Genomic DNA, 16,933 nt, shown 5'->3' on the forward strand with positions numbered 1-16,933 from the left:
TTGTGCTCGAGTTACTCGTAGCAACAACGCAAAGCTACTGTCGAGCAGGCGGCTTGATGTTTGGTCAGAACACATTTTGTACATAACTGTGTTGACTGAACTGACCACCTAAGGGCTCCAACACATGTAAGTTTTGAAGTGGCTTTTGAATATATTCTATAGCAAATTTGTCAAAGAATTTGGCAGTGTTTGAAGCTAAGGACGATGAGCTAATGCGACACATTCCAAGTTCAGTCGTGTCAATTTTGAGTGGAACTGTAAGCAAAGTCGAATGATCGATCGCATTGAGTGGTTAAAGTTAGAGGAAGAGGATATGCGTTGCAGACCATGCAGCTTCTTCGCGCTATGGAGTATGTTCATCCCACCCTTCTTTACACAAAGTGATATCGCTTTATAAAAGTACACGGTGCCTTCATTTGTGTTACGTTGTCGACAATCAATCAATCAATCAATCAATAGGAAGCTTATATAGCGCGTATTCCGTGGGTACAGTTCTAAGCGCTTGTCGAAGAGTTAGCTTCTCTGGGTTTACTGACCTGTGAAGGGAAAGGATCATCCACTTAGTACTGCCTGATTGCCTAATGCACAACAATGATTAGTGTAAAATACCCCCCTCTCCCCGCTATACTGGTTAGTGATTTTGGATACATTGCATATGGCTATTTGCTTGACCAAGAGAGGTATAGCAACAACTCATCTGGGACAAATGATTGCTGTTTAGGGTTAGTTGTTGTTGTTATTGTTGAACTTTTCAATCTTTTTTGTATGTGGGTGTGTGAAGGGATCAAATGGCATATGTGTAAGTGTGTGTGTGTGTGTGTGTATGTGTGTGTGTGTGTGTGTGTATGTGTGTGTGTGTGTGTTTAAGAAAGGGGTTTTGTGATGTTATTCATATCCATTTGTAAATTTCATCTCTTGTTGTTGTTGTTGTTGTTGTTGTTGTTGTTGTTGTTGTTGTTGTTGTTGTTGTTGTTGTTGTCTCACTGCTTCCTTCAAAGGTGAAAATCAAAAGAAATGCCAAACATGTTTTAAAAAGTATGTAAAATAATTCCACTTGCAGACCTTCCTAACACCAACCCAATACATGTTCATAATGAAATCATCATCTTCTCTTGGTCAGCATAAGCATGGGGCCACTACCAACGGGGTCGCACACCCAGCACATTCAGAAGAGCCATGGGGCCGACACCAACATCATGAAGTTCTACGTCACCCAGAACTCCACCACATACGGCAAGCACTGGCAAAACTTCAAGCCCCGCGTGGGTCGGCACTCTGGCACCGGCTACTCGGCCAACTTCAGGCCCCAGGTCTACTACAGCACCAAACTGGATGAAGTGGACAATCCTACTATGGCGTAGGTGTAGTGGACAATCCTACTATGGCGTAGGTGTAGTGGACAATCCTACTATGGCGTAGGTGTAGTGGACAATCCTACTATGGCGTAGGTGTAGTGGACAATCCTACTATGGCGTTAAGTGTAGTGGACAATCCTACTATGGCGTAGGTGTAGTGGACAATCTTACTATGGCGTAGGTGTAGTGGACAATCCTACTATGGCGTAGGTGTAGTGGACAATCCTACTATGGCGTAGGTGTAGTGGACAATCCTACTATGGCGTAGGTGTAGTGGACAATCCTACTATGGCGTAGGTGTAGTGGACAATCCTACTATGGCGTAGGTGTAGTGGACAATCCTACTATGGCGTAGGTGTAGTGGACAATCCTACTATGGCGTAGGTGTAGTGGACAATCCTACTATGGCGTAGGTGTAGTGGACAATCCTACTATGGCGTAGGTGTAGTGGACAATCCTACTATGGCGTAGGTGTAGTGGACAATCCTACTATGGCGTAGGTGTAGTGCAACTCCCCTTTTGAGACCCCAGAAAATCTGAGATAATCAGGCTTGAAAGAGGAGATAATCAGGCTTGAAAGAGGAGATAATCAGACTTGAAATTCCTCCGAAAACGGCGTATGGCTGTCTAAATGGCGGGGTAAAAAACGGTCATACACGTAAAATTCCACTCGTGCAAAAAAACACGAGTGTACGTGGGAGTTTCAGCCCACGAACGCAGAAGAACAAGAAGAAGACTTGAAAGAGGAGATAATCAAGCTTGAAAGAGGAGATAATCAAGCTTGAAAGAGGAGATAATCAAACTTAAAAGAGGAGATAATCAGGCTTGAAAGAGGAGATAATCTGAGATAATCAGGCTTGAAAGAGGAGATAATCAAGCTTGAAAGAGGAGATAATCAGGCTTGAAAGAGGAGAGAATCTGAGATAATCAGGCTTGAAAGAGGAGAGAATCTGAGATAATCAGGCTTGAAAGAAGAGAGAATCTGAGATTAGCAGGCTTGAAAGAGGAGATAATCCGGCTTGAAAGAGGAGAGAATCTGAGATAATCATGGCTTGAAAGAGGAGAGAATCTGAGATAATCAGGCTTGAAAGAAGAGAGAATCTGAGATAATCAGGCTTGAAAGAGGAGATAATCAGGCTTGAAAGAGGAGATAATCAGGCTTGAAAGAGGAGAGAATCTGAGATAAATCAGGCTTGAAAGAAGAGAGAATCTGAGATAATCAGGCTTGAAAGAGGAGATAATCAAGCTTGAAAGAGGAGATAATCAGGCTTGAAAGAGGAGAGAATCTGAGATAATCAGGCTTGAAAGAGGAGAGAATCTGAGATAAATCAGGCTTGAAAGAAGAGAGAATCTGAGATAATCAGGCTTGAAAGAGGAGAGAATCAAGTTTGAAAGAGGAGATAATCAGGCTTGAAAGAGGAGAGAATCTGAGATAATCAGGCTTGAAAGAGGAGAGAATCTGAGATAATCAGGCTTGAAAGAGGAGAGAATCTGAGATAATCAGGCTTGAAAGAGGAGAGAATCTAAAAATAGAAGTATATTTACAAGAGTTATGACAACAATTTCAGTAAACAAAGTCTTAAACAGAGGAAAGTCTGGGAGATGGTGATGGGGGATGGTGATGGGAGATGGTGATGGGGGATGGTGATGGGAGATGGTGATGGGAGATGGTGATGGGGGATGGAGAGAGGAGTGTGTGGGCTGAAAAGAGGGTTCTACTGTATATTTATGAGGGGAAATAAATGTGGTGCTGACAAGAGTTGTTGATAGATCAATCAATGTGCACATATGTAAGTGTGCGTAGCTGCCAAAATAAAAGTCTTTCTGGGGACACACACACACACACACCCACACCCACACACACACACACACACACACACACACACACACACACACACACACACACACACACACACACACACACACACATTCATCCCTCATAATTTCATGCTTGCTTGTAAATTGCAGGAGGATATGTGGAACCAACTACCACACGGTAACAGAGCTGTGTTTCCAGCCATACAAGGAGCACAGTGGGAAGGAGCCACTGCCTAACAGTGTACATCAAGTCAAGACTGGCTTTGTCAGGGAAGACCCCATCACTCACCCTACAGATGGACAGGTATGCATTCAGTGAAACGTTTGGAATTTATGCCAGTTATATTGGGTAATTATAAGGAAGAAAACAAGGAAGTAAGATTAAGATAAATTGTTTTAAAATGTGAGCTGATCAAGGAGAAGTATAAGTGGTAACAGGATAAAGAAAAGTCTACATAAGTGTAATTAAGGCTGTTTAGTCTCAACACATGCATGTGTGTGTGGGCATGTGTTTTTAGTGTATGTTTGTGTGTGTGTGTGTGTGTGTGTGTGTGTGTGTGTGTGTGTGTGTGTGTGTTTGCACAATGGTTGATTGCAACTGACATACCAAGGTGTACATACAGTGAATCACATCCATCCCCTCCCTCTCCCAAATAACAACAAGAAGATAATTTTTCATTTCTTTAACACTGCTGGGTGTCTTTCTTTAACAAAGGTTTGGACATAAAAAAACCCGTCTTCGTCATTTTTGTTTCTCTATTGATGTTCATGCTGCTTTCACTTTCCCTTCAAGAATTTTTTTCTCTATTTGTCTTTCAGGCTAAGAGTGTTTTCATTGACACCCGTGTGGCTAGCGCTCCAGCTTCGGTCCTGCCCAGGGGAAAAGCACTTCTTCACAAACTGCAAGCCAAGGACCCAATAGAATTGGAAAATACTGGCTATGTAAGTGTGTTGCTAAGGCTTTGTGCAGCATCAAATATTCTGCACAATACTTATGCATAACATTTAATCATCGAGTGCTTAGACTCAGCATTTAGATGTGATTTTACAAACAAAATTATGTACAGTTTGGAACAAATGACAAAGATATCTAAACAGCAGAAGGTGAGGGAAGGGAAAACGGACAACAGCCAGTAAAGACAGAACAAGATTAAAGAGAACAAAAATTTAAAAAGATAGAAAATGAGAGGGAGAGAGAGAGAATGAGAGAGAGAGAGAGAGAGAGAGAGAGAGAGAGAGAGAGAGAGAGAGAGAGAGAGAGAGAGAGAGAGAGAGAGAGATTCAGATTTAAAACTTTATTACAAAGGTATGAAGTTTTTATGCAAAGCCTAATCTTCCAGCCTGTTCAATATAGATATACATGGCATTTAAAATTCTATATATAAAACATTTTAAACAACCCAAAGAAGTAAAGTATTATAATGTGATGGGGTGAAGTAGTGAAGAAGAAGTGGGGGTGCTAGGTCAGGAAGCATTCACATAGAGACGCCAAGTCAGGGGTTGTAGTAACGTGACTTTATTTCACTATTACCAGAAGTCAGTTAGCAGAGCACACAACAAAATACGTCCACTCTCTCTCGCGTCTTTCACAGTTCTCTCCCACACCCTAGCATGTACAGACACAATCAAACTTTAGCTAGAGTCACAACCATCCAATCAAAATCCTAGTAACTATTAGCAACACAACATTCAAAGATAATAAGCCATTCCATTGGTTAAAGACGAGAAGAAGAAGGAGGGGGGGGGGGTAAGGGATTAAGACCTTCCAACCGCAGCTGGCACGCTTCTCTGTATCAAATTCAAAGAAATTCACACCCTCTTAACGAGACTTTGATCTGAGCGCATCAAACATTACCACACGCACGTGTTATCGGCGGCTACCCCAGGTCGGTCATAACAGTTACGCAACTGTCCACCTGCCAGCTGAGCTGGTATTCGATCCACCCCATCCGACAAAGGAATTAACACCTACTTGAAAACCACTGCTACATGCAGCTAGCCGAGGCATACAGAGACAGACAGGCCGCCATATGACGTAACAACACCTGCAGGCTCCCCGGCTCCCGTCTCTTTCTAGGAGAGCGGCTTAAGTTCAAAGGATCATGGACACAGACGGCTAAGTGTGCTTAGGATCTACCGGTGACTGGACATGTGCATCTCAACATTTAACTTAGAACAGATAATGGCATTACACAAAACATAAAGCGATCGGCAACATGAACTACAAACACTAGACTGGAAAATAACAAAATTGTACTCTATAATTGGTGACTGGTCACCCTGTCACAATAACATTGAATTTCTACTCATTCTTAAACTAACAATGATTGTTAGAGAGAGTCAGCGAGAGTGAGAGAGATGGAATTAAGAGAAAGATCACAGACAGAGAAAAGTTTAGACATGCATTTTACCTCGCCCTTTTGCAATAATTAACATTGTATACTGATGAAGAAAGTACTATTTCCATGGACAGGGTCCTGGTTACATGTCAACAGAGACGAAGGAGAGGTTTAAGGGGAAGCAGGCGCCACATGACTGTGAGTGTATACACTTTATTTTTGCTCCTCCTTCTCATATTTTCTTTTCATAACATCTGTAAATTTAGCTCAGTATTAAGACTCCTTCGCCGTGTGTGTGTGTGGGTGCGTACATGTTTATGTCTGTTTTTGCACTCACAGACCTAGATAAGTAAAAAACTATAAAAAAAAAGAGGCGAAGCCTTCAAGGCTCACGTAAGAAATCGACAAACAGTAACACAAACTCAATCACTCCGTCACACATACACACACACACACACACACACACACACACACACACACACACACACACACACACACACACACACACACACACACACACACACACACACACAGTAAGCATCTATAGGTGAAACTGTGCAAGAAAGCGAGACCCTGGATCTGCCAAGTAGTCTCGGCCCGCTCACAATAACAAAGACCGAGACTTTTAGTAATTCCTTTGCGTGACGTCTAACCCTCTTACGTCATAATGTGACGTCTTCAAATAGTTTCTATCACACACGTCAAACACTTTTGACCGAGACTGACGTAATCCATAGACTCGGAAATGTTAAAGTTTCTATCACACACACACACACACACACACACACGCACAGACAGACAAAGTTTATCATCGCATAGGCTACACTTACGTGAGCCAAAAACAGATGATAGAAGGATGTGCACACACACATGATTAATGCATGCATGTACTTACGCACGCACACACACACGCATGCATGCATGCACGCACGCACTCACTAACGCACGCACACACACATGCACACACACACACACACACACACACACACACACACACACACACACACACACACACACACACACACACACACACACACTTCAAACCATTCAGGAGAAGTAGAAAATCTATAGTAAATGTGCAAGTGAAGGTAACATATTTTGTGTTTTCAGATGATCTGAACTACATGGCAGTCGGTCCCCTTACAGACTCCGGCTTCACAAGTGCATACAACATTGAGCCTGTCACCTTCTACCCAAATAACCCCCACCTTGGGGATAAGCCGGTATGTATGAGTCTCATTTCAAAATTTTTGTGCTTTTTCCCATCCTCTGAGGATGGAGGATAGGGCTCACAGCATATATGATGGGGCAATGAGTGTATGATTTGGCAGATGAATGGATTGTGCTCTGAAAGAGTGAATTTACAGCTTGGTAATAAGCCTGTATGTATACCAAGCAACACTAAAAGACACGCGAAAAAATCTGCAATGTTTGATTAACAAAATCGAGAGCAATTATGGAGTTAGAATTATCAAACCACAACATTTTGATGAAGGCATGTTTGACCTAGATGTTGCATGATTATTTTGATGCTGCGACTGTTTTAACACACGGGACTAGTAGGTTTAATAACTTTAATGAAGTTTTGGAGGTCTCGCTCAGTCAGCCTTCATCGCGCTCTCTGGCCACTGATCGGACACTGGTGGCTTCCAATGATGTTCCTGGTAGTGTCAGCGGCTGAATTGAATCGATGTCGAAGACGTTGTGGCAGGAAATTGCGATCTTGTCTTATTGGGGTAATGTGAAAAAATCCACCGCGTTGCACAACTGCAGTGCTTCCAATGTCACCAGAACATTGCAGAAGGTGATAAACTGTTGGAATATGCACGTTTAAAGCACATGCCAGCGCTTCTGGATCACCCCCAGCTTTAAATCAACCTGGCATTTTGGTGGTGTCAATCTTGGCATCCTGGCTGTTTCAAAAGTGAGACTGGCAGCAAGCGTGCCATGGTCTCTTTTGATTGCTAATGCATTGGTGAACACATCTCACACATCATATTTCTCCTGCTCTCCTTGCACGTGCTGCGAGCGCGCATTATGTGTTTAACGTTAAACCTGCTTGTCCCGTGTGTTAAAACAGTCACAGCATCAAAATAATCACACAAAAGCAAGGTCAAACATGCCTTCATTAAACTTTTGTGGTTTAATAATTCTAACTCTATAATTGTTGGAGATTTTGTCAATCAAACAATGACGAATTTTTTCGCGTTTCTTTTGTTGCTCGGTATATAAGTCTCATTTCACAATTTCTGTTTTTTTCTCCAGAGTAATGTGGTTAGGTCATTATGTTTTTTCTTTGATCAGCTTAAAACCTAATTGTAAAAGGTTTGCCTGTGTACGTAAGTCTAGGAGAGAAGAGTTGGCAGTAGGGGGATGGGGTGACCTTGTTGAGCATATTATATACCCACAGTAAATTGCCACTCGCGGGGTCAGTTGCATGGAACCCAAATGTGAAGATTGCATGCACAACAGCTTTGAATCAGCTCACCATTCAGACAGAATTTCTCTGTCTTTGGAGGATGGAGGGTAGGGCTTACAGCAGATATGATGGGGCAGTGTATTTGGCAGATGGAGGGTAGGGCTTACAGCAGGTATGATGGGGCAGTGTATTTGGCAGATGGAGGGTAGGGCTTACAGCAGATATGATGGGGCAGTGTATTTGGCAGATGGAGGGTAGGGCTTACAGCAGATATGATGGGGCAGTGTATTTGGCAGACGGAGGGTAGGGCTTACAGCAGATATGATGGGGCAGCTAGTGTATTTGGCAGATGGAGGGTAGGGCTTACAGCAGGTATGATGGGGCAGTGTATTTGGCAGACGGAGGGTAGGGCTTACAGCAGATATGATGGGGCAGTGTATTTGGCAGACGGAGGGTAGGGCTTACAGCAGATATGATGGGGCAGTGTATTTGGCAGACGGAGGGTAGGGCTTACAGCAGATATGATGGGGCAGTGTCTTTGGCAGATGGAGGGTAGGGCTTACAGCAGATATGATGGGGCAGTGTATTTGGCAGACGGAGGGTAGGGCTTACAGCAGGTATGATGGGGCAGTGTATTTGGCAGATGGAGGGTAGGGCTTACAGCAGATATGATGGGGCTGTGTGTTTGGCAGATGGAGGGTAGGGCTTACAGCAGATATGATGGGGCAGTGTATATGGCAGATGGAGGGTAGGGCTTACAGCAGATATGATGGGGCAGTGTATTTGGCAGACGGAGGGTAGGGCTTACAGCAGATATGATGGGGCAGTGTATTTGGCAGACTGAGGGTAGGGCTTACAGCAGATATGATGGGGCAGTGTATTTGGTAGACGGAGGGTAGGGCTTACAGCAGATATGATGGGGCAGTGTATTTGGCAGACGGAGGGTAGGGCTTACAGCAGATATGATGGGGCAATGTATTTGGCAGATGGAGGGTAGGGCTTACAGCAGGTATGATGGGGCAGTGTATTTGGCAGATGGAGGGTAGGGCTTACAGCAGGTATGATGGGGCAGTGTATTTGGCAGATGGAGGGTAGGGCTTACAGCAGATATGATGGGGCAGTGTATATGGCAGACGGAGGGTAGGGCTTACAGCAGATATGATGGGGCAGTGTATATGGCAGATGGAGGGTAGGGCTTACAGCAGATATGATGGGGCAGTGTATTTGGCAGACGAATGGACTGTGCTGTGAAAAAAGTGAATTTACAGCTGTATGCATACCACAATCATTTCCTTTCAGTCATGCGAGTGCACCCATGCATTTTTAGTGCTGCATGCGCCAGATTCTGTATTGCTGTCTTTTAAGACATGCTCAGTTTTGAATCAGGGCTTATTCACCCGACAGTTCTGTATTTGTAATGCAATACCCACAGTTATGTTTATGAAAGTTTTTTTTTGTTTTTTTATCCACACTACATAAATTAAAATCAGGAAAACATCATGTTTTGAATTAGGGCTCACAGCAGGTGCATAATAAATTGCTTTTCCTTTCAGAAGATATGAAATGTGTTCCACTTCAGTGCTCACATATGTGATGCGTTAAAATGTGTTTATGTGTGCAGGGCTGGTTCACTTCACGCCCCACAGGACACAGTATAACAAAGACAACTTACAACCCGTGGTCGTACCCAAGGGTAAGCTGTTGCCATTTCTGTCAATTTTGTCATTGCATGATGTATTTACAGGAGTGATTTCTTTGTTATTGTTTTCTTTGTTTTCTTTTGAATATTGCTCATATTCCTGTCTAAGTCAGTTTGAACATAGACGTTTCTCTCTGTGTGTGTGTCTCCCTCTCTTTAACTTATCCAAACTCTTATTCTGTAATGTACCTACCTCGTCAACATGCAGTCACCCTTTTTGTGTCTGTACAACTTTTTTTGTATTCTTTTTACGAATGTGTGTGGGCATATGTGCATATATCTCTGTGTGTGCATGTGTGTGTATGAGTGTACATGCATGTGTCTGTATGAGTGTACATGCATGTGTCTGTATGAGTGTACATGCATGTGTCTGTATGAGTGTACATGCATGTGTCTGTATGAGTGTACATGTGTCTGTATGAGTGTACATGTGTCTGTATGAGTGTACATGTGTCTGTATGAGTGTACATGTGTCTGTATGAGTGTACATGCATGTGTCTGTATGAGTGTACATGCATGTGTCTGTATGAGTGTACATGTGTCTGTATGAGTGTACATGCATGTGTCTGTATGAGTGTACATGTCTGTATGAGTGTACATGTCTGTATGAGTGTACATGTGTCTGTATGAGTGTACATGCATGTGTCTGTATGAGTGTACATGTGTCTGTATGAGTGTACATGCATGTGTCTGTATGAGTGTACATGCATGTGTCTGTATGAGTGTACATGCATGTGTCTGTATGAGTGTACATGCATGTGTCTGTATGAGTGTACATGCATGTGTCTGTATGAGTGTACATGTGTCTGTATGAGTGTACATGCATGTGTCTGTATGAGTGTACATGCATGTGTTTGTATGAGTGTACATGCGTGTGTCTGTATGAGTGTAGTGTACATGTGTCTGTATGAGTGTAGTGTACATGTGTCTGTATGAGTGTACATGCATGTGTCTGTATGAGTGTACATGTGTCTGTATGAGTGTACATGCATGTGTGTGTATGAGTGTACATGTGTCTGTATGAGTGTACATGCATGTGTCTGTATGAGTGTACATGCATGTGTCTGTATGAGTGTACATGTGTCTGTATGAGTGTACATGCATGTGTCTGTATGAGTGTACATGCATGTGTCTGTATGAGTGTACATGTGTCTGTATGAGTGTACATGCATGTGTCTGTATGAGTGTACATGCATGTGTCTGTATGAGTGTACATGTGTCTGTATGAGTGTACATGCATGTGTCTGTATGAGTGTACATGCATGTGTCTGTATGAGTGTACATGCATGTGTCTGTATGAGTGTACATGCATGTGTCTGTATGAGTGTACATGCATGTGTCTGTATGAGTGTACATGCATGTGTTTGTATGAGTGTACATGCATGTGTTTGTATGAGTGTACATGCATGTCTGTATGAGTGTACATGCATGTGTTTGTATGAGTGTACATGCATGTGTCTGTATGAGTGTACATGCATGTGTCTGTATGAGCTAGTGTACATGCATGTGTCTGTATGAGTGTACATGCATGTGTTTGTATGAGTGTACATGCATGTGTCTGTATGAGTGTACATGCATGTGTCTGTATGAGTGTACATGCATGTGTCTGTATGAGTGTACATGCATGTGTTTGTATGAGTGTACATGCATGCTTTTGTGTGTGTATTAACTTGCATGATATTCTGTCATATTCATTGGCAAACTTTTATTCTGAACAACTTGTACAAATTTGCTGTTTGTGTTGTGATATTCTCTTTTATAAACTGGCAAACTTTTATTCTGAACAACTTGTACAAATTTCCTGTTTGTGTTTTGATATTCTCTCTTATAAACTGGCAAACTTTTATTCTGAACAACTTGTACAAATTTGCCGTTTGTGTTGTGATATATTCTCTCTTATAAACTGGCAAGCTTTTATTCTGAGCAACTTCTACAAATTTGCTGTTTGTGTTTTGATATTCTCTCTTATAAACTGGCAAGCTTTTATTCTGAACAACTTGTACAAATTTGCTGTTTGTGTTGTGATATTCTCTCTTATAAACTGGCAAGCTTTTATTCTGAATAACGTTTGTGTTGTGATATCAGGGAGACGAAGTCAACCCAGGCGTGACAGACCCATCAGAGAGAGGGTCGGGCTTCACCCGTGAAACGGCCAAACCCCTCTACCTCCACAGAATCCCTGGAGATGTAAGCTTGGCCATCATAGATCACAATGTGATACCCCTTGAGATAATTGTCTTGCAAGGGAGGGTTTTGAAATGGACATCATTAAATTTACAGACACTATAATCAGAAAGTCTGACAACGTAAGGTCTTAAAAAGGGCTTGGGGGTGGGGGGAGATGGGATGGGGTCAGGGTCATGCAGGGACATTCCTAAAATTGGTATACCACTGTAACAAAACAAAACAAAACAAAATGCTATCATGCCTTTGATCTACTGATACTGATGTAGTTAACCTCTCGCACTAGATTTGACATAATTGCAAGAAAGGTTCTTGCTTGACAGCTTCCACTGAGATATTTCATGTTACAGCTAGTTTTCCTGTTCTTGTGCCTCTTGTTCTTCTTCTGCCGTGGTGTGTCAGTGTGTATATGTGCAGGATGTGTGTGTACGTCAGTGTGTGTGTTCATGTGTGTCTGTTTGTGGAGGGTGGGCGTAGCGATACAGCGGCTTGAGTGCTGCATAGAATGTCCTTGAATGTTTGCACCAAGCACCAACAGTATGCAATGTTTTGGAAGAGAATTATATTCACAAGTTGATGTGTGTGCAATGGGATCAAGTTGTTGTGTGTCAATGTGTACAGGCCTACGACAAAGCAGACAATATGCCAGGGCTGAAACTGAACCGAACACAAAAGAGTGACCCCATGGAATATCTCAACATGGTGCACCCTAACAACCATAGCAGGTGAGTAGCAAATGCAAGTTAATAATGATTATCAATGATGATAACTTGTTCTTATATGTAGCGGGATTCAATTTGAAAATGAAACCGAGAAAGATGACATACATGAGGCAGAAAAACAGGCATACAGACACAGACACTCAGGGCTTATTGCTACACACACACACACACACACACACACACACACACATGATAGAGGTAAACATATTCATACGATGGACATACAAGCGCACAGAAAAGCACATACACAAAGACACATGCATGGAGGCACAGACAGACAGGCAGAGAGAGATGTGCATGTGACACACGCATGTTCTCTCAAGAATAAGGAAGTCTCAGGTATGTGAACACAACATAAATCTACAAAAAAGAACGCACAACATAAATCCAAAAATTAAGGTGCACAGAAGTTGCAGGAATCCCATCCTCCGCTTCTGGCAGACTGCCAAACCATATTTCAAAATCGCCCAAATCTTTGCTGACGTCTAAACATTTGCATGGTGAGAAGAAGGTGACAAAAGGACTGTTTAAAAATTTTCGAAAATTGACGAATCTTGTAGGCCATTTTGGCAGATTTGCTGAAGAAAGGGAACAAATCTTAGCAACACCTCTGAGCTGCATGACAATATAAGCCGACACACTAAACCAATATTTCATTTTGCAACTCCCCCCCCCACGTTGTTTTAGCACCAACAAGGACCAGATTCCCCTGTCCATAAAATGACTGCATCGACAAAAGGCACACAGAAACTGGCCTGGCAACTCACTTCATTATTGTCGGAGGCTCAGCTACATGGATGTCAAGTCCAATACTACAGTAATTCTTCTTCGTTCATGGGCTGAAACTCCCACGCTCACTCATGTTTTAACACGAGTGGATTTTTACGTGTATGACCGTTTTTACCCCGCCATTTTGGCAGCATACGCCGATTTCAGGGGACTACTGTAATTGAATTGTAATTGTTTTTCCATGTTGTTTCAGCACCCACAAGGATCAGTTCCTGGGTACACAAAGTCGGCCTCTGTCCCACCCTGACAAGCTCAACCGCACCAAGATGGGATGGCAGGAGCTGTCTGGCTACAGCGAGAACAGCGATCGTTTCGTCAAGGTGCCTGACGACCAGCGACGATTCATCACTCACTACATGACCAGGTGAAAAACAGTAACGGCCGTTGCCTTATGTTTATGATTGCTCAACGAGATTGGAAAGAGGGCGGGAAACAAGAGTTGTCTGTTCCATCTTTATATGCCTCTTCCCATAAACTGTATCAAGATTAATTGCTTTTGTAACTTGTGTTCTGACTTGTTCTGAGCACTCTAATCCTTACGATTGTTTCTTATGAAGCAAATAGAATATTAAAAAGCAAACAACAAAAACGAATCATGGAGAAAAAAATTGGTGAAAAACGTCCAGGCCTCCAAACTTTATTCAATGCAACCCTCCTTTTAAGACCTGAAAATGACACCACCTGGCCAGAGGAGACAGCGCTACAAAAGAAGCAAAACGGCCCCAAAGAGGACTCGGAGAGGACAGCACGTTTCGCCCTGCAGTCCGGACTGACGATCTAACAGCGAACAACAAGAAGAAGAAGACCTGAAAATAATCTGAAAAAATCAGGTCTTAAAAAGGAGTTTTAAAATGGGTGTAAATCGACAAAGATTATGAACAGAAAAAATGAGAAAAAGGGTCATAAAAAGGGTGGAGACTTAAATTGGGGAGGGGTCTTGATTAAAAAGGGGGTGCCACTGTTCTTATTAATATTCATTCCGCACAGGTTTGAAGATAGCACGCCACATGGTCTGAACCGTGCGGGGCACACGCGCGGCGCCATTCAGCGCCAGAAGACAGACGGCTTCACAATGAGCACAAGGGTGCACGACTTCGGGCCGGATATTGACAACACTCAGACCCTGCGTACCATGGAACCATACCAAGCAAGGTCAGTCACAGATAGTTTGATGATCCACTCCATTTCAACTCATGTAACACTCAAAACATTTTTAATAAGATTCTTATTTTTTTATGAAAGAGAAGATGAAGGAGAAATTATAGTGATGTAAGACATAAAACCTTTTTTTTTTTGAAAGCTGAAGAAAAAATCTGTTGTATTATGTATGCAGAATAGCCACAGAATAAGTTTGAGGATTTGTTGTAAAGTTAACTAAATTTGTCTGTGTTGTTGTTGTTTGTTTGTGTGTGTGTATGTGTGTGTGTGTGTGTGTGTGTGTGTGTGTGTGTGTGTGTGTGTGTGTGTGTGTGTGTGTGTGTGTGTGTGTGTGTGTGAGAGAGAGAGAGAGAGAGAGAGAGAGAGAGAGAGAGAGAGAGGAGGGAGGGAGGGAGGGAGGGAGGGAGGGAGGGAGGGAGGGAGGGAGGGAGGGAGGGAGGGAGGGAGGGAGGGAGGGAGGGAGGGAGAGAGAGAGAGAGAGAGAGAGAGAGAGATCGAGAGAGATCGAGAGAGAGAGAGATTGAGTGAGTGTGTGGATATAATAAAGAAGTATAATACTTTTCCCTTTTCATTGACAGGAGCATCAAGGCAAGAGATGTGTTCTACGATGACCACAAATACGACGTCAAAAAGCACACAATGACGGCCATGGCCTAGGTGATTCAAACCTCATCTGATTATTATCTGCTGAAGGATTTATTTTGTACAACAGTCCCAGTATTTCAACACTGCTTCAATCAACAAAGAACTGCTGTTACTATTTATTTTACTGCTCATGTGATCTTTTGTCCGACAGAGTTCAACATTGTTGCGAGGTGTTAAAAGCCCTCTCTGTTTTGATTACTTTGTGTTTTACTCCACACAACAGAGTGATCTTTGTGGATGTGAAAACTGTTCAGTTTTGAAATGTTGATGAACTGTCACTAAGGCCAAAAAAAAAAATAGGTCTGTTTACGGTAACCCGACCGACCCTAGTTTTTTCGCGCGACCCTAGACTTTTTTTTGGCATTTGGGGATAAAAAAAAAAAAATCTTGTTTTTTTGGCAAAATAACGTAAAAATATGGTTTTTGGGGAAAAAAACAAAACAAAAAAAAAACAAAACAATCCCGACCTACCGACCCTATTTTTTTGGCCTATGTTACCGTAAACAGACCTATTTTTTTTTTTGGCCTAACATAAAACTGCATTTTGATTCACCTTGTGAAAACGTGTGCTTATTCTTGGTGTAAGTTTTAGCTCTGGAAAGTGCCAAGCCCTAAGATTACACTTGTAAGGATGAATTACAAACTCTAGCACATCATAGCTGTGTCACGAATGTTTGAACTTTTTTTTTTTACCTAACACAGCATTGCCGATGTTATAAACAATCATGTCTCAAGAATGAAAAAAATAAAGGTACAAATGGGGTAAGATACAAAGTCTGTCTCTGTCCCAGTGCAACTGAGACTATGCTCGATTCATAGGTACAGTATAATTATTCAAGTTCAACAAGTGTCATTCAAAAATCTGATACACATTACTTCTGTGCCGATTGATCAGGCTCTTTTGGGGGTTGTCCGTTTTCAAATGAAATTCTTCAGCATTCCCATATGGAACCCAGTCTCAACCTGCAGCCAGACAGAAGGATTATTTCTACACATTTATGCAATAACTGATATACAATTGGTTTTGATAAAAAAATAAGTTAACAGAAAACTGAAATTTAAATAAATGTGTCCATTTACACATTTTGTCACTGCTGATTCAAAAAAAAAAAAACCCACATAATATTTGTTGAATATTTGTTTCACTGCTGATAAAAAGGACACAAATAATTGTTGCTGAATATTTTGACACTGCTGATAATATAAACACATTATTTTTGCTGAATACTTTGTAATCATTGCATTTATGTGATAAAACACTGTCAGTCATCTACACAAATACCAATTGTACGAATTTACATAAAGTATTGCAATACATGTACTTTTATTTTATCAATTGTACTTGTATGTACCAGAAAAGTTTGTCTCACATTTTAATGGGCGTTGTTTTTTACCACATTGATCATGACATAATATATAAAAGCTTTGCTTTTCAAACACTGTTTTAAATGTTGTATTCTTTCAAAAATATGAATAGCTGCTGTAAACAAAAAAATTATGGGCCATATATTATCATGATCATATCATACCTCTGTGTGTCCATTGTCAAATCTTTTCCATCACTGGCCACACAAAATTACAGATTCTGCTAAAAATGTTCTGTTACACAAATCTGTATTGAAACATTCTGACAAATTGTTGTTCCTTCCAAACAAACTCATTCTCTTTGCACTCTAAATGGTGCACTCTAAATGGTGCACTCTAAATGGTGCACTCTAAATGGTGCACTCTAAATGGTGCACTCTAAATGGTGCACTCTAAATGGTGCAATTTTCAGCCTTTTACCTTTTTTGTTTACATTGTAA

General features: G+C 41.8%; 1 protein-coding gene across 2 annotated transcripts; it reads left to right on the forward strand.

Moving 5' to 3' along the window:
* Positions 1-5: 5 nt before the first annotated feature.
* Positions 6-15,588, forward strand: LOC138963249 (stabilizer of axonemal microtubules 4-like). Of its 2 annotated transcripts, XM_070335312.1 has the most exons (12): positions 6-126; positions 1,121-1,357; positions 3,324-3,477; positions 3,993-4,115; positions 5,647-5,710; positions 6,623-6,735; positions 9,553-9,624; positions 11,716-11,817; positions 12,436-12,539; positions 13,519-13,689; positions 14,313-14,477; positions 15,062-15,588. In XM_070335312.1, exons 2-12 carry the CDS (start codon positions 1,128-1,130, stop codon positions 15,138-15,140), a joined length of 1,377 nt encoding a protein of 458 aa, XP_070191413.1. In that variant the 5' UTR covers positions 6-126; positions 1,121-1,127; the 3' UTR covers positions 15,141-15,588. The 2 variants fall into 2 exon arrangements, with proteins under 2 accessions (XP_070191413.1, XP_070191414.1); XM_070335313.1 differs by lacking the exons at positions 6-126; positions 1,121-1,357 and adding an exon at positions 1,805-1,851.
* The last annotated feature ends 1,345 nt before the right edge of the window (positions 15,589-16,933 follow it).

Source organism: Littorina saxatilis, linkage group LG3 (assembly GCF_037325665.1).
Source record: "Littorina saxatilis isolate snail1 linkage group LG3, US_GU_Lsax_2.0, whole genome shotgun sequence".
NCBI lineage: Eukaryota > Metazoa > Mollusca > Gastropoda > Littorinimorpha > Littorinidae > Littorina > Littorina saxatilis.